This window comes from Triturus cristatus, chromosome 3_1 (genome assembly GCF_964204655.1).
Source record: "Triturus cristatus chromosome 3_1, aTriCri1.1, whole genome shotgun sequence".
NCBI classification, from domain to species: domain Eukaryota; kingdom Metazoa; phylum Chordata; class Amphibia; order Caudata; family Salamandridae; genus Triturus; species Triturus cristatus.
In genome coordinates this window covers 242,012,763-242,040,271 of record NC_140583.1, presented here as the reverse complement: position 1 = coordinate 242,040,271, position 27,509 = coordinate 242,012,763, and the positions used below count along the sequence as shown (strand labels likewise).

Genomic DNA, 27,509 nt, shown 5'->3' with positions numbered 1-27,509 from the left:
CTTGCCAATGAACAGCAGAAGTTGGCTGCCCTCACAGTTGAGTGCCAGGCTCTACGGCTGACCCCTGCTGTGTATGGCTTAAGTCTGTGCACAGTGGGCGTAGACTGCTCATCGAGATTTGGGTGCACGGGCTGGCCAGAAGCAAGGCAGTGCAGCCAAATCCTTCGTAGATGGTTGAAGGCTGTGTCTTGTGGTATTGGCCACCTGCGGAAGGTTGGACGCAGGTCCTGGCAAATTGGAATTAAACCCAAGATAATTCATGACAGCGCTATTGTGGAAGCCTTAGTGTCCCTATCCAAAGAACTGTTAGTATCATTCTTGAGGTAAACGTAATTGTATTCTAAATTTGTTGAGGACTATACTGATCAAGGCGAGAAATTGGTTTACCTGTTAAAAAATAAAATGCTATTTTGTTGGAATGATATTCAAGATTGTGTTTTTGTAGAATTTGCGGGAAATTGCTCTGGCACTGTGTTGGAAACCATTTGTCCTTGGGAAGGAGTGTATCGTTGGTGCGGATACAAGCAATTGTTGTTTAATAGTGGACCTGATGGAGCGTGATTGAGATAAGGGAGTTAGTTGTAGATATTGAGACCAGCAGACCGGTATTTGGACGTTGTGCTGCCTTTATTTTGGAGTCTGACAATTCCCTACTTGCGCTACAGCGCATAATTAAACAGTGCTGCAGTTGGAGTTGGCGAAATACCAGTGGGGAAGGAGCTGGGACAGCAGGGGGGGGGGGGGGGCAATAGTCCCTAAAAAAAGACAGCAGTCACCAGAGGGCATACACTGGTGTCAAGAATGTGTTTGCTAAGCTGTGAAATGGCCGCTAATCCAGCAGAACAGAATTATTCTGTAACTGAAGGAGAGCTACTTGCGTGTGTTTGGATGGTTGAACACTTCAGAATGTTTTTGTGGGGTGCAAAAGTTTGTTGTACAGAAACAAACCTTTGGTAAACATGTCTCCAGGTGGTGGCTACGTGTTAACAGTGAAGTTGACTTGGTTAGCTGCTAAATTACAGTTGTACCATTACAAGATTCAGTATATACCAGCATGGAAAAACATTCAATGTTAACTGTACGTCTAGGTTACCCTACAAGGAAGAGGAGAATGTTATGGGTCAAGAAACTGAGTGTGGAGTTGCATTTACCATGGAGGATGGGTGTGTTTGGTGCCATCACGAAAGTTGATTGCTGAAATAGAGGAATATGCATCCATCAACGCTGTTAGTGTACATCATGTGCGAGTCGTCCTGGGAACATAAGCTGCAGGATAAGCTTAAGGGTTTTTCCAAAATACTTGAACTTGCTGGGAAGAATGAAGTTTTGGCTAGAGATGACAAAATTATGCCTCTGTATGGACTAAAAAACAAGTCATGATAGCCATGTTGGCCTGTTGACACCAAGAGGCATGCCCAAGAGTATTTATGTTGGCCACAGGTGAAATTTAGTTCTAGGTAAGTTAGTGTAATCTATCTAACCTCCATCAACAATTCCGTGAAGACTTGTTTGGTGAACGTAGTTAGAGTGCTCTGGTGCAAGTTCAAAATCATCCATATAACCAGGCTTTTTTCAGTGGTACCAAATAAGACCTGGTCAGTATTGTTCCGGTGGACTGTTTTCCAAACTGACAGAGGTCAAAATGGTAGGGTACTTCACATTCCTGCATGATGTCTTTGCCAGTGAGGGATTCCAGAAGAATAAAGTGTCTGACAATGAGCCACAATTTGCCATTGTGAAAGCGAGACTGTATCTTGCCAAGTTTGCTGTGTGGCCCAAAAGGATTCCCTGTTGGATCCTGATTCCAGTGGAGAAGTGTAGCAGTTCAGTGGGGTTGTCAAATAGTGTACTCTGTTAACTGTTAAAGGGGGAATTAGTTTGAGGAAAGTCTTAATAAAGTAATGGGTGTGCCTTATTTTGTGTTCATGGGAAGGCGCAAGCCTGGGGCAAAGTTCATCTAATCTTGATTACATTAGCTTTTTGAGAGCTGCTCCTAGTGTGAACTCTAATTCGCTGCCAGATGTCGAGAGGTGATGGTTGGTAGCATAAGAGTGCCAGCTGCACACAAACCTCCTCCGCCTCCTGTTCTATGGAGATCTGAGAGAGGTGGTAAAAGGTGGGTGATATATCAGTCAACCAGCCGCCATTCCAGTGTCCATTGCCCTCCTGCAGATGATGGTTCACTAGAACATCTAAGTTCGAGTCTGGATCTTCACTGCACCAGTACCTGGTTTTTCACTTCTCTTTTTGACAGAGCAGTGAACAGCTAGGCGCCAGTTCTGTTGTTCTCCATAATGCCTTTCAGTTGAGTCCAAACTAAACAAGGGAAAATGTATATTAATGGTTATTTTGGTATTTACTATCCTTTCTAAGTGACCTCCCAATTATTCATTCCTAACGTGAGATTTTCCAACCCTGTTGGGTGAAAACATGTAGGAAATGGATCATGGTTAGTGAGAACTTGTAAAGAACATCTTCATTTTTTTTTGTGACCACATCTTATAGAGTACACCTTTTGTCAGTTTAAAGAAATTGGTCAATGGATTAAAAATCTTACATTGCTATTTTTTTTGGTTTAAGACAACTGCAAACCTTGGCTAACTCCGCACCAGCGGTATGCTGTTGGCATTGTAAATAAAGAATTATTTCTGTTAGGCAGCATACACGCTTAAAATTGATATCTTTATCAAACTGTTATTTTTTTAGTGTATTACATGTTACAGTAAGGATATTAAATGTCTTTCAATTTGTCTCCTAGTCCCAACAGATCAATCCTACAGTGGCCCTTCAAGTTCTTCTTCAGTTTGACAAGGCAATAAACACAGCATTGGCACAACGGGTCAGGAACAGAGTCAACTTTAGGGTGAGGAATAATGTGAAAGAATTAACGCTACAGGCATTGAGAATGTCTAAAATTGTATTTCTTATAAACTATGCAAGCAAAATGGTGGCTGTGTTTGCTGGTCTCTTGATCTTCCAGGCAAGTAAAAAGATGATGGAAGTTTTCTACGATTAAACTTTCTCAGCAATTCAGTCTTTCCAGATGGTGTTCAAATATATATCTATGTAGCAACTTTGTCAACATTTTCTGTCTTAAACACAGTTGCAGTTGGGGTTCCAATTGCACATACTGTGTTAACCCCTATTCAGAAGCAAGTAAGCATTTGTGCGGCATCAAGATAACAACTTGTACGGTAATACTGCATTTTTCTTTGTGGACACGTTTTGCTTGGTAAATCCTGATCAAATGCGTGCATTAAAATGAACATTGTGATTTCCGGCTCAGAATGGAGAATGGGAGGCAGTATTTTTGCTTTCTGATGTGGAACCACTCTAAATACTGCAACCAGAGTTCTTGTGTAATGATATCTAACCCACGATTTAGAGAGATTTTGCGCTGTGGTACATACCAGAAGTGCTGGCCATGGCATTTTTCAGGTGCGGTATTCCCTCCCCGTTCCGAAGTCCACACCTTATATTGAGGATAATACAGTAACACTGGTGTTTTGGTGCTAAACTCCTAATGTGCCGTTTCTTTGTCTGCTCAAAGTCCCCCATGTTTTACCTGGAGAAACTTGTGTGGGGAACAAGTACGAAATTACTACATTGGTGGTAATCAGGATTCTGGAGTAAACTCTGGTTTTCACCAGGATTAAGGTTAGCGCTGAATTTAGAATAAGATTGTTAGTCTTTTGGTCTGTATAGTCTGCATGCACTTCAGTGCCTTTGCTCACGTGCTGGAACCTGCCAAGGCTTCCATAATGAGATACCTACTAATTTGTCTGGGCGGTACTGTGGCTGGAAGTATTTTCCCAACCAATATCTCCCTGTAGTTTAACAGAGATCACGAGTTAAAGTCTCCTGAATGGGAAATAAGAAGCCTGACCTTGGATTACTAGGTAATTTTGCACATGTTGCACAGATATATTACCACCTGCTCTGTGGAAGTACAATCTATCCTTGGGGATGGCTTGTGTGGGTTAAGGGGTATTTGTGGGAGGGTACAGTGTTTTGGTTGGTTGAGGGGTTTTTGTGTGAGGGTAGGGCGTTTTGGAGGGTGTGGTGCTGCACACTTGTATTTGGAGGAGTTATCTAATCCCCTTATAGTGCTGGAGGAGACGGGTGGGTGCCTGTGCCTCCAGCCCATGCCCCTCTCACAGCCATGGTTTTTCTGGATCAGGATTCACACTCAGTAAAACCAGTCCAGTGTTTCTTGAGCCAGAATGTTTAGGTCTGTCAACACCAAGTCACTTGCAGTCCCACCTATCCGCCCCCTCCAAGCAACTCTTAATTGAAGTGTACACTAAAACCGTTTATTTGATGGAGGAGGCTGAGTAATAAGCCTAGTTAGGTCTCTCCTACTAGACCGTGCATGCGTTGTCTATTGTGGGCTTACTAAGAACATACAAGAGTTTTGAGTCTGCCCATTACTTACCTTTGATTGGTTTTCTTGTCACTCCTTTGCCTGATACTTATTCATGTCCCAGCTTGTCAGTCTTGTGTTTGTCACTCCCATGGAGCATTGCCTCTTTGCCATCACATTTGATCGGCTCTTTCATGCTTCCACTTCTTGCTTTCAAGCACTGTTACTTTTTGTTTTTAGTCCAACAAGCTGCCGCTCTTGTATACTTCTTTACCTCTTCACTCCATCTTGCTTTCTGTTTTTCTGGTGCTTATTTCTTGCCTCCTCCATGTTGCACTCTCCCACATGTACTCTGCACCCCTTGCTTTCTCACCCATGTGCTTCTCCTTGTCTGCACCACATTGCTTTCACCCATTGCTTCTCTTCCCCAACACCTGCACCCTGTGTATTGCTTTGCAGCCACAATGCCTGTGTTGCTTTTCTCCAGCTCCCCCTCTGTTGCTATCCCCCCCCCCGCATTTATTCTTTTTTTGTTTACTGATCCAATGCTGAACAGTAGCAAAACAGAAAAAAGATACTGTTCTATTCCTGCGTATTTTTTTTATAGTTAGCTTAGGGAGGGCCATTGGGCTAGCAGAATCCTATGCTTAAGCACCTAATTTTAAGACCACACGTTCCGCCCTTTTTCATGGAGGGCATGGAGTTTTTCTTTTTTTTTTTAGTTTAAAAGCTTTATTAAACAGAATGTCAGTACAAGGATATCAGCAGAAATTGAAACAATAAGGTAATAAGAATGCAGTAAACATTAAATAACTAATATCATAAAAAATGAGCCAAAGCATTTTATACGGTTTTTAAGGAGAGAAGGGAAAAGGGAGAGAAAGAGAAGGAGAGGGAAAACTAAAAGGGAAGAAAGGCAAAAGGTGACAACAGATTATAAAAATAATGAAAATTATGCTTTAAAGAATGGGTGCTGTAGGCAAAACAGTCAAAAAGCAACTAGAAGAACAAGTAGAACAATAAATAAATCCTGTACTATTGATATTGATATAGAAGAAAAAGGAGTAATTCCCTCAAGGCGGTTTAAAATTTTCCGAAGTGGTAGTTGATACATTCTTCTGAACCAACTGATCTAAGTATGAGGTAAGAGGTAACCAGAAGAGATCCCTGTTCTGTTGAGGACTATAGGAGGAGGCAAAAGCGGTGTCAAGCCTGTGAAAATGACATAAGGAGTTCAACCAGTGACGGACGGAGAGTTTTGTAAGGGACTTCCAATTACTGGAAATGTGTTGAAAGGCTATAGCCCGCATGAGATCTAATATGCCACGAGATGGCAGAGGAAGATCTAAAGAGTCAGATAAACTGCCTAGAAAAAGGGTAGATATTGAATATGGAGATGAGAGTATGAAAATACGAGAGATGTATAACCAAACAGAATTCCAGAAGTGAGAAACAGATGGACATCAGAATAAAAGATGGAAGAGATTAGCGTTAGGGGCAGAACATGTCCAACAATTCGAATCAGGAGAAGAAGAGAAACGAGCTAGAGAGAGTGGGGAAAGAAACAGTCTATGATAAAGATAAAATAAAGTTTGAGTGAGGGAGGAGGAACGAGAAATTTTCAAAGATCTGGACCAGAACTTATCCCACAAGGCAACGGACCAAGCACAACCCAAGTCCGCCTCCCAAGAAAGTTCCAGTTTAGATTTAAGACGATCAGGATTAGGAGATGAAAAGAAGTTATAAATGAGAGAGGCTTTGGGAAGGGTTTAAAGAATTTTAAGGAGAGGAGCTTGGGAAACAAAGGAAGGAGAGGAAGGAAGAGAGTAAAAAATATCGAGGATGAGTGACATCAGAGTAACAAACTTTTGCAAGAAGGAACGGGGACAATGAAAAGACATCTGGAATTGAGGAAAGGAACAAGGAGACGCTCCATCAAAGAACTGGTTCACCCATATGATGCCCAAAGACCTCCAGGACTTCCAAAAGATGGGTCTGTTGTTAATAAGAATGAGCGAGTTATACCAGATAGTGGAATCCAGGAAAGATTCCCGAGTAATAGTCGTAGGGTTGAAAAGAGGCTTCAAAAGAGAGGAGGTATGTTTAAACAAAAGAGATGACGAGTGGGGGGCCTTGGCAGAAAAACGTATAACCTCTCCAAAAGAAAAGGGCATCAACAATATTTGTTCGATGTGAAGCCAGAGGAGCGAGGGGAGAAGGAACGGATGCAAGCCATCTGGACGCCTGACGAAAAGAGAATGATTTATGGTAAAGACGGAAGTCTGGGAAGTTGACACCACCATTGGACTTGGACTTACGAAGCAGCGCTAAAGAGATTCTAGATTTCTTTTTGTTCCAGAGAAATCTAGACAAACCAGAATCCATGCGTTTAAAATGGACTGCGGGAATATGAACGGATAACATGGATAAAACGTAAATTAAGATGGGGGCTATCATCCTCTTGATTGAATCCAACCGCCCCCACCATGAGAGAAAGAGGGGGTTCCAGGAAGAAAGTAAACGTTCAATACGGGACAAAACCGCAGACATGTTTAGGGTAATTGAAGCGGAGATGGAACTGGAAAACCATACTCCTAAATATTTAATTTTGGAACTATTCCAAGCAAAACCAGTAGGGGAGAAGGCATGAGGAGTACAACATTTTGTAAGAGGAAGAATCTCGGTTTTATCCCAATTGATTTTATATCCCAAGACCTGAGAGAGAGAGTCAAATTCAGAGAGTAAAGGGGGAATGGAGGTTTCTGTAGCAGAAATAAAGAGGAGTATATCGTCTGCATAAGCAGACAATTTCAATTGATTATCCCCATAAGGAAAACCTGAAATGGAATCATTAGTGCGGATAGAAGACAAAAAGGGCTCAAGGGCAAGAACAAAAAGTAAAGGAGATAAGGGGCAACCTTGACGAACACCCCGCTGAAGAGGAAAATATGATGAAACTTGACCACTGACCAGAACCGAAGCCTTAGGAGAAGAGTAAAATAAAGAAATAAGAGATAAACTGAGGGCCAAAACCATGCCAACGCAAGGAAGCAAAAAGGAAAGACCAATCAACTCTATCAAAGGCTTTTTCAGCATCTACAGAAATAGCCGCTAAAGGAATAGAAAGGGACGAGACCTGATTTAAAACATTAAGAAAAAGGCGAGAATTATCAGAGGTAAGCCTACCCTTAACAAAACCACATTGTTCTTTACCAATGAGGAGGGGCATTAAGGGATCTAGGCGTAGGGCAAGTACTTTAGCAAACAGTTTATAGTCCACATTTACTAAAGAGATTGGGCGATAGTTCTTACAGAATTTGGGATCGCAACCGTCTTTAGGAATCAGACAGATGGTGGCTTCTTGAAATGTACCCTCTGCCTTACCCGATAAATAAAACGATTGAAAGAGAGAAAGAAGTTTGGGAAGCAAAAGATCAGAAAAGTGCAAATAAAATTCAACTGAAAAACTGTCAGGGCCTGGAGTTTTACCTTTGGAGAGAGTATTTAAAGCCGTAGATAGCTAATGCAAGGAGAGATCAACTTCCAGGTCTGGGAAATTAAGAAGAGAAGTCGAAGGCTTAGGAAGTTTGTCAAAATAAGCTTGGATAAGAGAGGAAGAGGGAGAAGATTCAGGTGTATAAAGAGTACGATAAAATAACTGAAACTGGTCAAGAATGTCTTGAGCTTTATGCAATAAAGTATTATCAGAAGAGTAAATGGAATCAATAAAAGAGCGTTCCTTGCGCGACTTGAGATAATTGGCTAAAAGCTTCCCTGCTTTATTGCGACCACCGTAATATCGGGCGCTACTGCGAAGAAGCATAGACGAAGCATTATCGGTAGTAGATTTATTAAATTCTAGTTTGGCACGGATGAGATCCGGAGAAATGGAAAGCTTAGGGGAAGAATAGAAATCGCGTTTCAAAGATTTAATGTGGGCTAGAATATCTTTCTGCTTCTGAAGAAAACGCTTCTTTTTCTTGGAGACAAAGTCAATAACAAACCCGCGAGCCGTGGCTTTAAAGGAATCCCAGAGAAGATGGGGGGAAATGTTAGAAACGTCGTTTAACAGGAAGAAATCAGTAGCAAAAGAACGGAAAGAGGAGGAGAAAAAAGGGTCAGTAAGAAGAGATTTGTTAAATCGCCAACGAGAAGGTTTGGGATGCGGAAGAAGAAGGTCAAGGTCCGCTACAATAGGAGCATGGTCCGAAATGAGTATAGGTTCAATAGAAGAAGAAATTAAATTTTGCGACAAAGAGAGAGAAAGAAAAATATAGTCAAGGCGAGAAAAAGATGAGTGCGGAGGGGAGAAAAAGGAGTAGTCAAGGATGTCAGGATGTGAAAGCCTCCAAGAATCAGTGAGATGTGCTTGAGAAATAGTATCGAAATTGCTTGTGAGGTTTGTGAGGTACAAATCGAACCATTGACTTACGATCAAGAAAGGGATCCACAATCTGGTTACAATCACCACCTAGAATGAAAAAGTCATCTTTGTATTGAATACATTTGCTCGTAATTGAGGGCCAAAAAAGTAAGTCGGGTTGTGTAGGGCCATAAACATTAAACACAGTCAGGGGAATAGAGTTGATTAACATCTTAGCTAAAATCCACCTACCATCAGTCTGTTTCTTGTATTAACACTTTACATGGTAGATAGATAGATTGACTTTATTTTGGATATTTTTCAATCCATAAAAGTACACAACAATAGACAATTCATATTAAGAACATCACATTGATTACAAAATCAATCTCAATAACATACAACACATAAGTTCCTTAAAAGAGTGCATAGACAAAAACAATACAAAAAAAAAAAGGACATTAGTGCATTGGGCTTCCGATAATTCATAGTAATTTACAGTTACTCATCTAAACATTTTCTAACTCTCATGGTCAGTTTTAAAAATTCTAGCACCTGGAGGACACTATCCGGGTGCAGCAGCTGTAGATGCATAAAAGCAGGTCTGATTTGTTTAAAATTTAATTTCTTTAAAAGAGTAACAAGATATCGCCTACGTGGATATTCATAAAATGTACATAAAAACATAAAATGCAGCATATCCTGTGGAGACTTCCCGTCGCAGCCACAGGGAGCTGCAGGTTTCTTAAAAATATCCAACGTGGGTCTAATTAAAAGATGATGAAAGATGTTAAACCTAAATCGGGTCAGCAAAAATTTCTCATGGGAGGTAAAGGAGCATGTTAGATACTTTTCCATGGAATCACAGGTACTCAACATGATATACTTTCTAACATTGGGTTTCAAAAGCTCAACTTCATCTCTTAGAGTAGTACACTTTACATGGTAACTTTTTATGACCTAAAATAGCAACACCATTTTTCTTGTTAGCAGAAGGGGAGAATAAAACCGTACCCACCCAACCACGCTTTAGCTTGAGAGACTACGCCTCAGAAAGGTGGGTCTCTTGTAGGAGAACTACGTCAGGATTATAAGAAGCAAGATGGGAAAGAATCCTCTGACGTTTGATAGGGCTGATAAAACCTTTAACATTCCAGGAAATTACTCTGAATTTAAAAGGCTGAGAACATTAACAGGAACAATACCTACAACAACAGGTAAAAAGCAAGAAAGATGCATAAAATGACTGAGAATAAAGGGAAAAAGAGAAGGCTGAATTGAGGGAGAGGAAAGAAGAAATAAAGAGTGTAAAGCAAAAAGGGGAAACAATGATGGAGACGGAGGAAGATTGAAAGCAGATAAAAAGAAGAAGAGCGAAGGGAAAAGGAAAAGAGAGGGAGGAGAAAGAGAAAATTACAAGAAGTGACAGTACAAATCCAAAAACGACTGAACATAACATACCTGAAGGGGACACGAAGAAGATATCGGGACAGTGGAGAGACGCAACAAGAGTGACCTCCCGGAACCAGGAGACCAAACCGGACCGCACCAGGACGGGAGACGATGAGCACAACTCGTAAAAAGGGAAGAGGGGAACACAACAATCGATCTGAATAAAGAAAAATAAATAAAAAAAGTGCTGACAATGGAATAGACACAGAAAGAAATGCATAAGAGTGGAAATGTAGATCGAGAAACAGCTAAAAAGTGATAACAAGCTTGGGAGAGAAAAAGGAATGAAGAGAGAAAAGGAATAGACAACTTAGTGAGCAGCAATAAAAGTAAAAACATCAAAGAGAAGATCGTAAGACAGAATCAAAAAGACGAATTATCAATCTAAGAGACAACGGTAGCATACAAATATTATAATTGAAAAACCTGCAAGAAAAGAAAGATTAAACATTCAACCAGAAGCAGAAGTATCCATGCCAGAATTTGATTGAATATGAATAACATTTTTAAGTTCCGCAGGATCTTGAAAAGTCCAAGTTTGATTCTGATGGGTAACTTTGAAGGTACAGGGGTGGAATAGGCCGTATCTGGCACCAAGAGTGCGCAAAGGAGCATGAAGACTCAAAAATTATTTTCTTCTGGCTGCAGTGACATTGGAAACATCCTGAGTAAGAAAGACCCTCTGGCCCAACCAAGAGACTTGACGTTTAGCTCTAGCCGCAGAAAGGACCAGAAGTAAATCTGTAAATTTCAAAAAAAGAATGACTCCTCGAGGCTTAGTAGAGGTGGATAAACGAGGACCAAGTCTGTGGGCTCTTTGTATACTCAGAGAGGTGGTTGAAGGCATGTCTAAAAGCTTTAAGAGGAAGGAGGAGAAAAACGTGACAGGGTCATCACCTTCCAAAGACTCCGGCAGACCATAAATGCGAAGATTGTTCCTCCTATTTCTGTTTTCTAAATCCTCAGTGTGCTGCTGAAGGGCTAGAACAGATTTTTCGAGAGAAGAAATACGCTTAGAATTGACTTGGATGTCTACAACCTGCTGCTCCACCGAAGACATTCTGTTATCCATAGACACCCATTTTGCTTCAAAAAGCTGCATTTTCGTATTAGTCTCCTCCACAAACGGGCGAAGAGCCCGAATCTCTTCCAGCAGAAGCTCCATAGAAATGGGAGGTGGCGACTTATCCGGAGAGGGGGGAGAGTCCTGTTTCAAGCGCTTCGAGGATGCAGAGGATGGAGGTGTTTTGTTTGAGGAAGCTTGTGGCGGGGGAGAACGGATGGGAGCTGCTGCCGCCATCCGGGCAGAGACTGGAGAAGAATACACAGTTGAGGAGGAAGAAGGCGCCGTAGGAGGACTCTTCGAGGGCACAAAAACAAATTTTGGGTTGCGTAATTTGCCCATGAATAGCAGGACGCAAAAATAGTAGGCCAGAACAAAATACAATGTGCCAGGGAGGACCAACCAATTAGAAGATAGAATGACAGGTAAGTCATACAGCACAGCAGCCAGCAGAACACGGAGAAAAACAATAAAAGGCCCACATCCAAGGGTGTAAAGGGAGTACGTACGTACGTAAAAAGCTCCTGAGGTAGGTAAAATTCCACAAGGCTGATGCAGTAACTTAACGAAGGAGCCAAAATGACGTGCAGCCAGTTAGTGCGAGGAAGCAACTACCATGTGACAACCACAGGAAGCAATAGAAATATGACAAAAAATAGAGAGAACAGGAGGGTGCCTCAGACCCAGGCAGAATCTCCAGTGAGCAACCGCAGCACCACGAACAGGCGCAGGATGTAATCAGTAACTCTATTGTCCTTTCCACAATAAGACAGATGGTATTTAGGTGTCACAAAAAATAAAAATGGCATAACCAGGTTCTCAATATGGTGTTTTTTTTTGGAATACACATCAAAGCCTGGACACAAAAATGCTCATACCCCCATTAGAGGCTTCGGTCACAAGCTGTGCATGAATGAGCTGCCGAGAAAGCGACGTCCGAGATCCAAAATGGCGGACGCGCTGAGGAGATCCCGTTATGCGGGATAACGAAGCATTTCAGTGCGAGCGGAAGCGCTGCCTGGGCTCACCCGAAGTCCGAGTCATTCCGCTGCCAGCATCATTAAGGGGAACGAAAAGGAAGCAAGAACTCCGCCGCAAATTCCAGGAGACCGTCCCGGTGTATCGGAGCTCCGGTATCAGGCGGCCATCTTCGTCGGTGCCTAAGCCACGCCCCCCTAGGGCATGGAGTTTTTCTATTGGCTACATAATGATGAAAATGAAACTTTGTTAAAGCTTGGGATAACGTGTGAAAAACGTGAATGTTGCTTTTTGGTTAATATTTCATTTATTGCATGCAATCGAACAGACCAAATTGAAGTTCTAGTTCAAATAGATGTCTAGACCTGACACATTTGAATTTGCTGGCCAACATAGGGTTTGGTAGTTAATTACTCATATGGACTTAGAGTTGAAATTCTACTAGAAAAGTCGTATAACATATGTGTATTGTGCAATCCATACTTGTGTTGTGAGATGACGCATAAAAACACAAGGAATCTCTAATTTACTAACAATCTTTCACTACACTTCTTTTACTGTTTGTCACTGTTGCTCTCTCACTAAACGTTTCTCCTTCTCATATCCATCCTTCTTGCTCTGTCTCAGACATTCTCCCTTTCTCTCATTGGCTTTTCTCTCACTCTCCCACACTTTTTTATCTTTGACCTTCATTTTTATAATTTTATGCACTTAGTGACACATGCATGTGGAATAAACTTCCATCATTCTTCAAGTCTCTTAAGGCATGTCGGCTAATTTGCAATGTAAAGAGCCAAACTGGATATAACACATATGTGACTCTTGAATGTCTTTAACAAATGCATACCTTTGCTGTGGTAATGGAGGAAGGAAAAGAGCAGAAAGGAGAAGGGCCCTTGACTCTAGAAAGGCTCAGCCGATCACTGAGAATTGGTCCTCGAAAGAGTCCTAGCTGCCTAGAACAAAGCCTTAAATTACATGCCCATGGGCTGCAGGAGTGACAAGGTGGAGACCTACCACCAGTTTGAGAAAAAGGGAGCCATAGTAATTTTTCACCTCCAGAGGACTGGGACAAGGTGCGAAGGTTTACCCATCGAGATCGCATTCTAAGTGGGGAAAGAAAAATCAGGTTTGTCCTACTTGGAGCAGAGGAACCAATATTTCCATAACATATGTCTACTTTGAAACCAGGCCAGCCCAAAATCCTGCACATAACAAATTAGGATATATCTGTGGGGGCCCGGGTATAGGAAATGGAAAATGCGATGCTTTTCTGCAGATTGTTGTAGCTAAAATGTAATAAAGAGTTCTATAAAAAGAAAAGGCCAGGAGTGTGACGTGGTTGCAGATCTGTGGTCTCGGCGTTCGGCCTGTGTAAACCCATGTATTACCTGAAAATGAAACCTGGCGGCCGAACAAGGGGGTAGGGGGTGAGTGAACTGTCACTCAGAGCACACCACACTGCGGCGGGTGGAAGCAACCAGAGCGACCCTTGCTGGAGGGAAGTAGCGTGGAGTGAAAGTAGACCCCGTGGGTAGGGCAAGGGAGGTGGGGTGTTGGGGTGGGAGAGGGGGCTGGCGGGAAGGACGGGATGCAGAAACATGCCACTTCTGCAGCGGCCACCAGAGGGTCGGGGGGCTTTGAAGGGGGTGGGGTGCCAGTGCACCCGTTCACGTGAAAACGTGTTACTGTGTTTGCTCAATACATGGCCCCAGAGTGTCTACTCTATGAAATGCTACTACACAATCTCAGAACTGACTCAAGCTCACGGCTAGTGTGTAAACTGAACCTAAGGCAGGCTTTATATTCCTTGGAGAATAAACGTTTCTAATACAATCGCACCGTGGCCGAATACAACGCTTCGTTGTCTATATACATCATGTGGCTAATAAGTTTGTGAAGTTAAATCCTCGTGCTGACCAGTCGATGTTCGGCAGTGTTAGTGTGTGTCATAGCTCAGACAGACCTGAATCGATCAACTGTTCACTGTGGCTGTTAAAACAAAATAAAAAAACGCCAAAGCCCATCATAAATTAGAGGGATTAACCAACTACACTACGGGCTCGATTGACCTGGGTTAGGGTGACCAACCGTCCGTAAATTTCACGGACAGTCCGTAAATTCGGCCGTCTGTCCGTTGTCGGTGAAGGATTCTTTAACGGACGCCATTTGTCCGTGATTTTAACCGGGCACCGGTCGCACCACCCTAAAACCCGCACAGCTTCCACCCACCTCCCTTCTTGACTCCGATGCAGCACCAAAGCTCAGATACCCAGCAGCATCTGAGAAGCACAGCGGGATGGCAACCCTCACACCTTCAGCCCTTGATGAGCTGTTAAGAGGTGCTTGAAGGTGACTGAGAGGGAGGGGCTGCAGCTTCAGGCGCAGGGGCATCGTTTCAGAGGCAGACCGCCTTGAATGCGTCATGTCTCTGCAATTTAGAGGGGCCTCACACTTTCCCTTTCTGCCCAGGGCCCCAAACATCCTAGAACCGGCCCCCCTGATTACACTGAGGCAGCAGGTGGTTCTCTTCACAGAGCTTAATTACTGTCACTAAATTGTAAGCAATCCTCGGTTCTGCAAACATGCAGTCTATAATGTAATAAAATAAAGAAATGGCACAATCACACCCACACTGATTAACAAAGTATGGAGGACAATCAGTTAAATCAGTTCTCCTTTAAATACTGTACATCACAGTGGGGGAGGGCAAACATTTTGGAAAGAGAGCCTGTCGTCTCGTTGTCTTGTCCAGGAGGAGGTGAGGAGCCTACCCCACCCTGGAGGGGCCAAGATGATACTTGAATACTGCATGCCCACCCTGGTGGATCCTGTTCCCCCTCTTGTGATGGCTTCCCCCCCCCCCCCCCCCCCCCCCAGTGATGGCTCCTGTCCTTCCATGTGGTGGCTCCTGCCCCCCCCCCCACCACCTGTGATGGCTCCTGTCCCCCCCTGTGGGGGATCCTGTCTCCACCCTGGGTGGCGTCTGCCCCAGTCCTGGAATGGCTCCTGCAGCAAGGGTGAAGTTCTTGATGGGCCTCTTCTCAAAAAGGCTCAGCTCAAAATTAATATGAAAAGGTGGGCGAGCGAGTAAGTGAAGGGATGGGTGGATGGCTGGATGAATTAGTGAAAGGGTGAATGGGTGAATGAAAGATTGAATAGATGGAGAATGAGAGAGGATGGATGGATGGATTGATGAGTGAGTGGAAGGATGGATGAGAGAAAAGGTAAATAGCTGCATGTATGGGTGAAAGGGTAGCTGGATGGGTAAAAGGGTGGATGGATGAGTGAAAGGATGGATGATGAGTGAGTGGGTGGATGGATGAGTGAAATAATGGATGGATTGATGAATTGATAAGTGCAAGGGTGAATGGATGGACGGATGAGTGAAAGGGTGGATGTAAGGATGGATGAGTGAGTGAAAGGGAGGGTAGATGGACAAAAGGATGAATAGATGAGTGAAAGGATAGATGGATGAGAGAGAGGATGGATTAATGATAGGGTCAATGGATGGATTCATGAGTGGATGAGTAGATGGGTGGGTGGGTGGATGGATTGAAGGAAGGAAGGATGGCTAAGTGAAAGGGTCAATGGAGAGAGAAAGGGAGGATGGATGGACGACTGACTGAAAGGGTGGATGGGTGGGTGGAAGGATGAGTGACTGGGTGGATGGATGAGTAAGTGAAAGGATGTCTGGATGGGTAAAAGGGTAAATGGCTGGATGGATGAGTGGATGGGTAGAAGAGTGGATGGATGAGTGTACAGATGGATAGGGTGAAAGGGTGGATGGATGATGGATGATGGATGGATGAGTGAAAGGATGGATGAAGGGATGGATGAGTGAAATGATAGATGGAAGGATACATGATGGATAGGTTTGCAAATGGTTGAATATGTGGGCTTACTTGTATACTATTGCGCAACCTCCTCTGATGTGTCCGTAAAACGTATCTATTGTCCTGAAGTTTTGTCCTGAATTTTGACCTCCTGTCCTGCATTTGTGTCCTGAATTTTGACCCTTTGTCCTGAATTTTTACACTCACCGTCCTGAATTTGCACCATTGCATGTAATGTAAATGTAATGTAAATTGATACTTGTATAGCGCACTACTCACCCGCAAGAGTCTCAAGGCGCTTGTACGAATACCGCTGTGGAACCCATCCTGGCTTTCCCTGTGAGGCGTCCACTCCTGGGCACCCCCAAGGTGGAGGCCAGGCATCCTTAGCGTTGTGGGGTCCGTTGTGGAGATTAAGCAAGCTATTGCCCAGAGTTGCAGAGTGGGACTCCATGATTGGAATGGCACCGAGGTGAGAATTATCAGGTCCGTGGAATTTTTGAGTCCAAGACCCGCCGAGGCAGGGAATTGAACCCTGGTCCCGGGCTAGACCTCTGCATCAGGGTCTGCCACTCTAATCATTGAGCCACACTTCTCCACTTGCCAGTTGGTCACCCTAACCTGGGTTGCTATGCTTACTATTAGACACAAATAAATACTGAAACGTGGTATATATTCAGCTGGTGATGAGAAAAGAAAGGGGACCACGGATGAGCAAAATTCCACCAGCTTTCGGGTTCAATAACCTAATAGGCTCGACAAATGTTAGCTGTTAATCACAGCCTACCAGCTCGGCGCTGGCTAGCTGTTTACCAGTGTTTGTTACCAGTGACGCCTGGGCTGGTATTCTGGAATTCGGCAATACTAACATAACTGCTGATGAATATTAATAACTTAATTTCCATAATGTGCAAACTGCAGTTGATGTTGTCATTACCTGGCATGTCTAATAGCATATGCGACTAACACCCAACGCTATTGCACTTCTTTCATCATCCTAAAAAACCTTTATTAGTCAATGGCACTTCATAGGTCCATTCCCTCAACCGAGCGCCAATAGAGAGGATGAAAGTCTGAGCCAGCTCCGCTGAGTTTCTAATGGGTAGCATATAAGTGACCTAAGAGCTCGGGGTAATTGCACCTAGGACCTTTCCTTCTGTCTCTGATAACTGCAGGAGCTGCTACACACAGGCTTTCCAAACCCAAGGGATCCTTCCACAAAGACGAACACTGCATTGCGCACAGTGACCACTTGCAGTATGTGAACCCTGACAGGCACATTTAGGAAATGCGTCCTCCGTGGCAGCAATCTGTGGAAGTGGTGAGATGTCTGGGGAACTTCAGGAGCTTTGCATAATCACGTGTGATCCACTCTAAGGAACTGCAAGTTCCCCCCTTCATAGAGCACGGAATGCCGAGGACTGGTCTTTTTTCTAGGCCCATCTAGGTTTCACAGGAAAGGGAACTGAGCCCACGGATATTAAGGGATTTGCCCAGGACCACACATTAGATCAAGTGTGGAACGTGATATTAGAATTTAGCAATAGTGGGCGCATCCTTCCACTCCGTGTCATATTAGCTTTCATCAGTCAAATCACATTGTGTATTGTAAGCAAGCCCTGGAACCTTCAGCTGTGTCATTAGAGATGAGCGCGGTCGCCACACACTGCCCCTCATGGTGGGAGCAGCATAGCATGTCTATGCACTACACATAGCATGTGCTGCCAGGCAATGCATTCAGTGTAATGATCGGAATATTGGTGTCAGTAGGAGGAAAGCTTGAATCCACAGATATCAATATTTTTGTCTTTAAAAAGAATTGCTCTGTATCTCCCTCTTCCTCTCTTCCCATTCCTTTAGCCCTCCCTCTTTTCTTTTATCCCCCTCTCTCAATTTCTCTTTCATTAACCCTATTTTTCATTACCATATATCTGCCTTTTTCTTATTTTCCATCTTTCGCTTCCTACCTACCTCCTTTTAGATCAGCCTCACTCTCCCGAGCTTCTTTATATATCCTTACCTCCCTCTTTTACTGCCTCGGTGTCGTTTTCCCAATATTTTTCGGCAGATGATGAAAGGTGGAGAAGGTTAATTGCCCAGGACAAGTCCACCACCCACCTCTCAGACTCTCCACTCCGACCTCGGCTGAGCGGCACCAGGGCAGTGGCTCGCCGTTTCGGACCACTACTCCTGACCTGCCTCCTCCATCGGACATACTCACTCACCTTAGGCCTGGCATGCAGCTTCGGAGGCGAGCAGAAGACAGGGAAACTGGGCGAGGCTACTCACCAGGCAGGGGCTAGTACTGTAGTATACAGTCCTGGTAGTATAATTAAATTATCCTGGCACGGCGGGCGCACCTTTCTCAGTCAGTACTAGTACAAGTCACGTGCACTTTTAATTACAATGCGCATGACAATAGCAGGCGTTAGTCACCAGCCACGCCCCCACCCTGAAGACCACGGCACCGTGCAGACACATAGACAACAACTGCGCGCTGCCACGCCCACGCACCATTTAATTATGAAGAGCCGGCGTACTGTGTACCAACTATTTAATTTATTAAAAGGCTCAGGAAGGTCGGCAGGGCGTGCGCACGGCACCATAATCAATGAAGAGTGGCTTAGATGCGGTCACCGTGGTGTGCGCGCACCGTTTAATTTATGGGGGTTTGGGGATGCCGTGCGCGCAGTTGAGCACCATTTTATTTGCGAAAACTGTCTTGAAGAGGCTTGCTTGCAGCCGTCTCCCTCTCCTGAGAGTGAGGGGGGCCCCCGCACCACGGGGGCCTGTGTTACGCCCCTGCTGAGCAGCATGGCAAAAAAACACTGTTAGTCAGTAGATTGTGAAGGCGAGAACTATTGGATTGGTAATGTTTGTATTTGATTTTAAAAGAAAATACAGTGCCTGTAACTCATTACTAGATATGCGCTACACTGTAACACAGTAGTTGAAGAAACTGCTAATACAATCATTCTAAAAATATTATTTAAAAGTACTGGCACATTTTTAACAGTAAGTCGTGTTAATTCAGGGCCACCTTTATTATATTGCATTTATATCTCACCCGAAGATAGCTTTAGCTATTTGGTGAAATCTCCTGATTGACACACTCACACTACCTTAAACAGCTGCTACCATTCTTTGGCTTCTATAGTTCAGCTTGCTTTAAAGATTGGCTCATATGGTTGTCCATCGACCTTGGTATAAGCCTGCAGCATATTGAGAATGTGAACTGCTCAAAGTAGTTCATATCTACAATACTCCTTATATTTTGTTTTTGGGGGAGGGGCTTAAATTATTATTTTAAAGCTTTTGGTGACCGTGCTCTCTCTTGGTCTCCCCCATCTATTTATAACCAATTGGCGGTTGTCACTGGTTAGTTATTGTTAGAACTATGTTTCCATGGGAAAAGCATTCTTTGGTTTGCTTATAACTCTGGCGTCGTTGGACAAATCTTCTTGAAACTTTACAAATAAGTCTTATCCACCCCGGCTCCTTCCAGGAAAGTTTCATGTTGAACCCTCAAGTGGGGGCCAATCAAAAAGGGGGAGTGGTGTTCCAAAATGTGTTTTGTCCATTCACTTTCCCATAGGAAATGCACACCTGCAGCCCAGACGGCGGAGCTGATTTAAACCAAATTTGGCAGAAAGTAAGATCTTGGTCCAAAATAAACCCTATTTTTTGTCCCAGGGGCCTGAGGAGGGGCAGTGTATGAGGGGCAGTGTATCAGTACACTGCCCCCTAGGGCCAAAAGCATATTTTTTGTTTTAATTACCACAGATTTGCATTGGATCAGGGAATCTGTAGTATAATTTAAAAAAAAATGAAAAAATAATAATAATCCGGCTTTCTAAAAACAGGCCCTCTGTGGTGGGCCAGGAGGTGAGGGGGCGGTGTAATCCATTTTAGAGAGAAGGGAGCATGCAGCCCACCCTCCACAATCCTCCCTGGGGCAGACTTTTATTTTTTTGTATTAAGGCGCAGGGAGGGGGCATGCAGTCCCGAGCCTTGAAAGGCCTCCATCCCCCAAAGAACCCACCTTTGGGACACTATTTCCCTGCCTGCGAGAGCGTGGTCAGGCAAAAAATGTGTGCTCTGTCGGGTTGGAGAGCACATTTTCGCCTGCCCTCCTTTTTGCCGGCAAGGAAACTGAGATTACTTCAACCTAGCGGGAGCATGGAAGAAACCTGCTCCCACTGCACCCAGGACAAGAAACGCTGACTTATGATTGCCCCTGTTGGATGCAGGTGTGTTTGCGAAGTGGGGGTCCAAGGCCCATCTCTTCATAAAAAAATAAATTAAAAAAAACTAAATTATATATTTATTTATATTAAAGACCATAAATAATTTTATCTCAGAAGACCAGCTACACAGGAACTGCATAGTAAAATGGACATGATAGATTTTTGTCTAAACAATAACCTCTTTTTATTTCAGAGCATCTTCACCAGCAGTTCTGGGGAGTAGACATGGGGGCCAGCTTCTCCCCCAGTTACGCTTGCCTCCACATGGGCTGGTGGGAGGAGCTGGTCCTACATAGAAAATTTGAACATATCCTCAATTCAAATGTTAAATGTTGGTTGAGATACATCGATGACTTGTTTTTAATATGGAATGGGTCAGAGTCGGGTGCATTTGAGAAACTCAACCAGAATGAAATCAATCTGCAATTCACTGCAAACATTAGTTCAGAGAGGGTCCCATTCTTGGATGTAGAGGTCTACATCCACAGTGGTAAAATAGAGACCAGAGTACACAGGAAACCTACAGCTGTAAACTGTTCTGCACGCCGCTAGTTCACACCCGAAACAACTCATCCAGAGAATTCCCTACGGGGAGATGATTCGGCTCAAATTAATCTGCAGCACTGAGAAAGAACTACAGGCAGCTCAACAAAACAGTCTAGCCAGATTCATAGAAAGAGGTTACACCAAAACATGTTTTGAAGCTGCTATACTCAAAAGGCAGGCAGTTAATAGAGATACCCTATTGAAACTAGGAGAACCACAAGCCAACACAGCCATAATACCCGATGCCCTAACTCAATCTAAAAAAACAGCAAAAGAGGAATTCAGGATGATAGTGGGGTAAAGCAAACAAAACAAGGCTATTAACCGCATCATCCGGAAAAATTGGCCTCTACCGAGGAATGATCCAATACTAGGTCACCTGCTACCAGTGAAGCTCTCCATTACAAACAGGAGAGCACCAAACATGAAGGACAAACTGGTTCAAAACAATCCAGTAGACAGACAAAAGGGCAACTGGCTAACACAAAGGAAAATCCTGTAAGGCTTGCCAACATGGCATCAACACTACAACATATAGAACAGCCTTCAGCGAGCAAGAACAGAATATTACGAAGGCTCTGACATGCAAGACAGAATTTGTTGTATATGTCCTTGAGTGCCCCTGTGGACTTCGGTACGTGGGAAGTACCAAGCTGCAGGGGCACAAGAGGATTTTACAACACATCAGAGCAATGGTTATTCATGATCCTGTGTACCCAGTAGTCCGTCACTTCGAGGTACGTCATAAGTCAGATCCCAAACATTTGAGATACTACTTGATAGACAATGTACCATTTAACAGAAGGGGAGGTGACTGGGAGAGAACCTTACGTAAGCTAGAAACGCGCTACATAGTAGAATTTGATTCTAAAAGCCCTAAGGGTCTGAACACCACTGAAGATTTGTATACATGTCTTTAAAGATTATTGTAATCTATGAGAGGGAGCCCACACACAAACTAATATTGAGCTATTTTTCTAAGTTCAATACATGCCGCAAGAAAGCCTATCGGATAACAAGAGTCAGTAGAGGGTAAAGGATTTCATCCTAGCCCTTGTTTTTAAATCTGTTTTTTTTCGAGATCCAACCAAATTACAAATACTTTTTTACAGAGAGGTAGGCACCTGCACTTTAATTACTATTTGCACTTATTTCACTATGCCAGTCATTTTTGTTTACATAGAGACCAGTTACCATCGGTTTCTAACCATGATGTTCACTGCAATGTATTTAAGACCACATGAGTACTGATTTTGAAGCACATTTTTGCACAGGCGATAAAAAAAAAAAATATATTTTTTAACATACTACTTGATTTTATAAGATACATTTTGAGAATAGAGTTTTATCGTAAAAGCTTTAGTTATTTATCAATTGTATGTTTCTATTTATTATCCTGATGGATATAGGTCAAGATGTTAGTGGAAAGGGTATTTAAACCTGCATTGTATGACTTCCAACTACCTCTAATGACTTTTTCTAATCCAGTACTGTATCAGAATTGCAGACTTTTCACATCTTTCACGTTGATTGATCTTTGAACTAACAGATCACCCGTATGTTTTTAATTTTTTTTAATTGAACAAATTACTGGGTTGTAAATCCTGTTCTGGCATTCATTCCACAACAGAAGTACTGCTTGGTTTATACATTGATATGTTTACAATGATGTATGAATTGTAATGTATATCAAACCGATTCAAATCTCTTGATCATATTATGTAAAAAATCATTATTGAGACTGGTTTTAACATCTATTGCACTGTCACTTTAAATTCAGGGAGAAAAAGAAAGAAAAAAAATGGTATAAATAGCTGACTTCAAAGCGCGTCATGTGATCAAGGCACCTCCTAGCACGTCAGAACTCCCATTAAGGAAGTTCAGGGGAGCTGGGGGAGAAGTCCTTTTGTTCCTTGGACTTCAAAACTGGAGGCCAGCTCTTTTTCAGGCCCTTGGAGACTTTCTTTAAGCAGAGGAAACAGCAAAGACCTTCTTCAAGCAGGGGACACAGCACACAACAAATTCCTTCTCCTTTCTTTGGAAGAAACAGCAACTGCAGGCCAACCCCAGACACACAGCAAGGGCAGTACTTCTCCTCAGTTTCTTCAGCTCTTCTCAGCAAAGGTTCCTCTTGATTCCAGCAATAGTCTAAAGTTCAGGGGTTTTAGGTCTGAAACTTGTACCCCAAAATGTCTTTGATTCCTTTGTGCAGGGGGTTCTGAGCCCAGTCCAATCCAGTTTTGGGGGCACTTCTGCCAGTGCACACCAACATCCGTTTGTCAGTGTGGGCCTTGGTCCCAGACACACCACAAGGGTGCGGAGCCAGCATTGTTGAAGGCAGGCACAGCCCTATTCAGGTACAGGTGCTACTCCTCCCACCACTCCAAATGCAGATCAGGCCTATTCAGCTCAGGGCTGGGTCATCCAGGAAGGGCCAGGCACACCTCAACATCCCCCTCCTCCAGACGCAGTCTACCGGGAATGCAAACTCTGTCTCTGTCACACTGAAACCAGACCGTCAATCCACAAACGGGCAGAGGCACGCAGAAAGGTTGAACAAGAAAATAGCTACTTTCTAAAAGTGCTATTTTCAAACCCATAATTTAAAAACCATCCTTACTAAAAGATGTTGTTAAATTCTGAGTTCAGGGCTACCAGACTCCACTTTTCAATTTTACACCTATGAGAAGATATGCTTGTAAAATTTTACAACGCGTTCCCCATTCTGTCCTACAGGCAAGATAGCCTTTCAATAGTGAAAAACGAAATTGCCAGTATTTCTCTGTGAGGACATGTTACACACACCAGTACATGTCCTACCTTTCACATACACTGCACCCTGCCCAGGGGGGTACCTTGGGCCTACCATAGGGGTGTCCTATGTGTAAGGGAAGGGTAAGGCCTGGCAAGTGGGTGCACTTGCCAACTCGACATGGCAGTTAACAAGTGCGTGCAGGCACTGTGGTGGCAGGCCTGAGACCTCTTTTCAGGGCTACTCATGTGGGTGGCACAATTGGTGCTGCAAGCCCACTAGTAGCATTTGAGTTACCAGCCCTGGCACACTCTGCACTTTACTAGGGACCTACTGGTAATACAAATATGCCAATCGAGGAGAACCAATCACAATATCAATTTACACGGGGAGCACTTGCACTTTGACACTGATCAGCAGTGGCAAAGTGCCCAAAGCATCTAAGCCCTCAAAAGCGAAATCCAGCACAGCATCAAAAACACAGGACGTAGAGGCAAAATGTCAGGGAAACCACATAGATAGATAGATAGATAGATCTAGCTCCTGCTGGCACAGCCAAACCCCCACACCTCCCCAGCCCACCCTATGCCTCACATGGTAGAGGCTGTGTGCAGCGTGGGGTTGGTGTTTACTTATGGTGATAAAAAATTACTAAGTTGAAAATAAGAATTGAAATTCACTGGGGGAAAATAAAACAAATGTTAAATAGACGTTTTAGTTTGGTATGGTAATAAAATCTTGTTTTGTATGAAAAACTTTTATATTTAGAAATTCACTGAAAAAACAAAGGTTAGAGGGACGTTCTAGTTGGGTGGAAATGTCAGTTAAGATACTGTTTTAGAGGAGGAGCCTAGCGTGCAACCAAGATGGCCGCGTAGGTGCGAGGCTCCCGAGGACCTCCGCAACCTCCTACGTTTATCCTGTCTTCATCCTGCATCAGTTGAGGGAACTGTGTCGGTGAGCCTGAGCCGAGGTGGTACCCGTTTCCCGTTTTCGAATCGGACCTCGGGTGCCGGAGTGAGCACCGATTGAAGTTTGCGGCCTACTTCTCTCCTGACCCCGGATTCGCGTTTGGGGGCGACCCGGTGGCAAAGTGAACAACAACAATGGCGGGCTGGGCCTGGCGAGTCGCGTACCCCGCACTTTCACTTTCGCGCCCCCTTGCTGTCTTTGCAAGTGGGATCGCGGCGCTCTTTGTGTTGGGGTGGCCTCGCTGGGAGACCCTGCCTGCCTGCCTGCTGTGGCCCGCTCCGCCGTCCTGGGGTGGCCCCCCGGAGCTCGTGGCCTTGATTGCTCGCTTTTTACTGCGTGGCTGGTGAGGGTGTGAGACCCGCGACGATGGCCACTAAACAAGATGGAGATCGGTTGAAGGCCAAGTCAACCCGGCGTGGCGCCGCACATCAGGCCAACAACATGGACCGCTACACCCTCCCGAAGGGATCTCCCGGTGGACCGCACAAGTCCTCTGAGTGCCCCCCGGATTTGCCCACAGATCTGACTCTGCAAGACGTCATGGGCGCCATTGCTGAGATGAAGGCCTCGGTGGGCCAGCGGTTTGACACGTTAGCGCATAAAATCGACGCGGTCCTCGTTGATGTTAACCTGGAGAGAGCTGATCTCTCGAAGACCAACGACCGGGTCGATTCTTTGGCCCACACCGCGTCGGGCCTCACGACTGAGGTGGCGGCCCTTCAGACGGAGGTACACCGGCTTCGTCAGGCGAGTGCGCTCATGGATCGGCGCCTGGAGGATTCCGAGAGCCGGGCCCGGAGGAATAATATCCGCATCATCGGAGTACCTGAGGGACGGGAGGAGTCGGCGGCGGATCTTTTTGTGGAGGACCTGATCACTACCCATCTCCAGCCTCGGGGACTGAGTAAATTGTTTGCGGTGGAGAGGGCTCATAGAGTTCCCGGGGGAAGGCCGAAGGTCGGAGCCCCTCCGCGGCCTCTTATTGCCCGTATCTTTAATTTTCGGGACAGGGATGCGATTCTGCAAGCCTCCAGACTGCAAGGGCCGATTAAGTTGGAGAACATGGAGGTGAACTTTTTTCCTGACTTCACCCAAGCGGTCCAGAAGCAGAGACTGAGCTTCTTGGGCGTCAAGCGGCGGCTTCGGGACATGAACTTAAAATACGCCATGCTCTTCCCGGCCAGGCTGCGGGTGGAGGTGGATGGTCGCACTCACTTTTTTGACCGTCCTGAAACGGCTGGGGACTGGCTGGACACTTTGTCTGGGGGTCGGGATCGGGATGGCGGGGGGGGGGCTGTGGGAGGAGAAGGCCCACTGGACCGGGACTGAGGTGCTGATACTGGGACTCACTCTGGACGAAGATGCTGCCGCTTTCGGCCAAGCTTAGGGTCTCTCGTTTTTTGTACTCGTTCTCCCTCCTTTGTAGGTGGTGCGGGGTCTCGAAGGGGTACTCTTTCCTCCTCTAGGGGGTTTACCTAGTTTCCACTATATAGGGGCGACAGGCACACTGCAAGTTGGGGGGGCTGTTTGGGCTCATGCAGGGGTGCAGGGGGGGGAGTTTTGTTGGGGCGGTTGGGTTGGGGTGGGGTGTTGTTCATTTGTACCACAAGGCAAAAGTATCGTTGTGTTATTCCCAAAGTGCTCTTGGGGGGACGAGTGATTGCTTTTGTTTATGATGGGGGGTAGGGGACTGAGTCTTTTGTCCTGGAACGTTAATGGACTGGGGGACAGGATAAAACGAGGTGTGGTCCTGCAGTTCCTGAAACTAATTTCACCTGACATAGTTTTTCTGCAGGAGACGCACCTCATTGGCAACTCCTTTCGTGCTATGAACCGACGGGGCTACCGCCTTCTGGCCCATTCGGGCTTCACGTCGGGTTCAAGGGGTGTGGGCATCATGGCCAAGACCTCGCTCCCGTTGGAAGTTGATGAGGTGCTCCATGATGACAGGGGACGTTACACGGTTCTGGTGGGTAGAATGGAGGGCAGAGTGATTATTTTTGTTTCTGTCTATGTCCCGCCAGGGTTGCAGACGACCACCTTTGCGGATCTGGGGCGCCTCCTCCTTGGCCTTCCGGAGGGGATTCTGGTGGTTGGGGGGGGGATTTTAACGCTGTGGTTTCCGGAACTGAGGACCGTCACCCTCCTAGGGATCTCCCCCGTGCCCAAGCGTGGTTGTCTGGCCTATTGGATGCCTTGGGGCTGGTGGATTGTTGGCGTTTGAAACATCCTACGCAGAAACAGTACACTTTTCATTCCGGGGCCCATGGCAGTCTATCAAGGCTAGACTATGTCCTGGTGCCGGCGGCGCATGCGGGGAGGATCGGGGAGGTGCGCCATTTGGCGCGGGGTATTTCAGACCACTCCCCGCTCTTATTGCACTTCGATATTCTCCCGAGGGAAGAGGGTAGGGTGGCCCCGATTAATCCCTGGTACCTGCGTGACCCCACCATTCACGCAGAGTTGGTTAAGTCCCTTAAGCGATATTTTGATGATAATGTGGGGTCGGTGTCATCTGCGGTCTCGCTATAGGAGGCATTTAAGACGGTGATTCGGGGGGATGCCCTGTCCCTTATTTCCCATTCCCGGAGGCGCGAGCGGGAGGAGGTGACCCGTGTTGAAACTGAAATAACTGAGTTGGAGGGCGACCTCGAATGTGGGGTGACGGATGACAAATTACATGTTCTCCGACTCAAGCAGGCGGCCTATAAGGCCCTCGTCACGGAGGCGGCCAGGGGCCTCAGTAGAGAGCAACAGGGGAGACTGTATGATGTGGGTGATAAGGCTGGGAAATTGATTGCGTGGCTGGATAAAAAGGAGAGAGCGAGTCGAGTTGTCCCGTCGATTGAGAAACTGGATGGTGTGTGTGTCACGGAACCGGAGGAAATAGTCGATTGCTTTGCAGAATATTTCCGTGGGGTGTATTCCCCGGTGTCC

General features: G+C 45.0%; 1 protein-coding gene across 4 annotated transcripts in view; it reads left to right on the top strand.

Annotated features, from left to right (window-relative positions):
* Positions 1-27,509, top strand: part of GTF2A2 (general transcription factor IIA subunit 2) — a 347,399-nt gene that overhangs the window by 83,341 nt on the left and 236,549 nt on the right. For all 4 annotated transcript variants that reach the window (XM_085643768.1, XM_085643769.1, XM_085643766.1 and 1 more), the window contains exon 3: positions 2,759-2,863. In XM_085643768.1, coding sequence (XP_085499894.1) covers positions 2,759-2,863 — 105 coding nt within the window. The remainder of the gene's footprint in view (positions 1-2,758; positions 2,864-27,509) is intronic.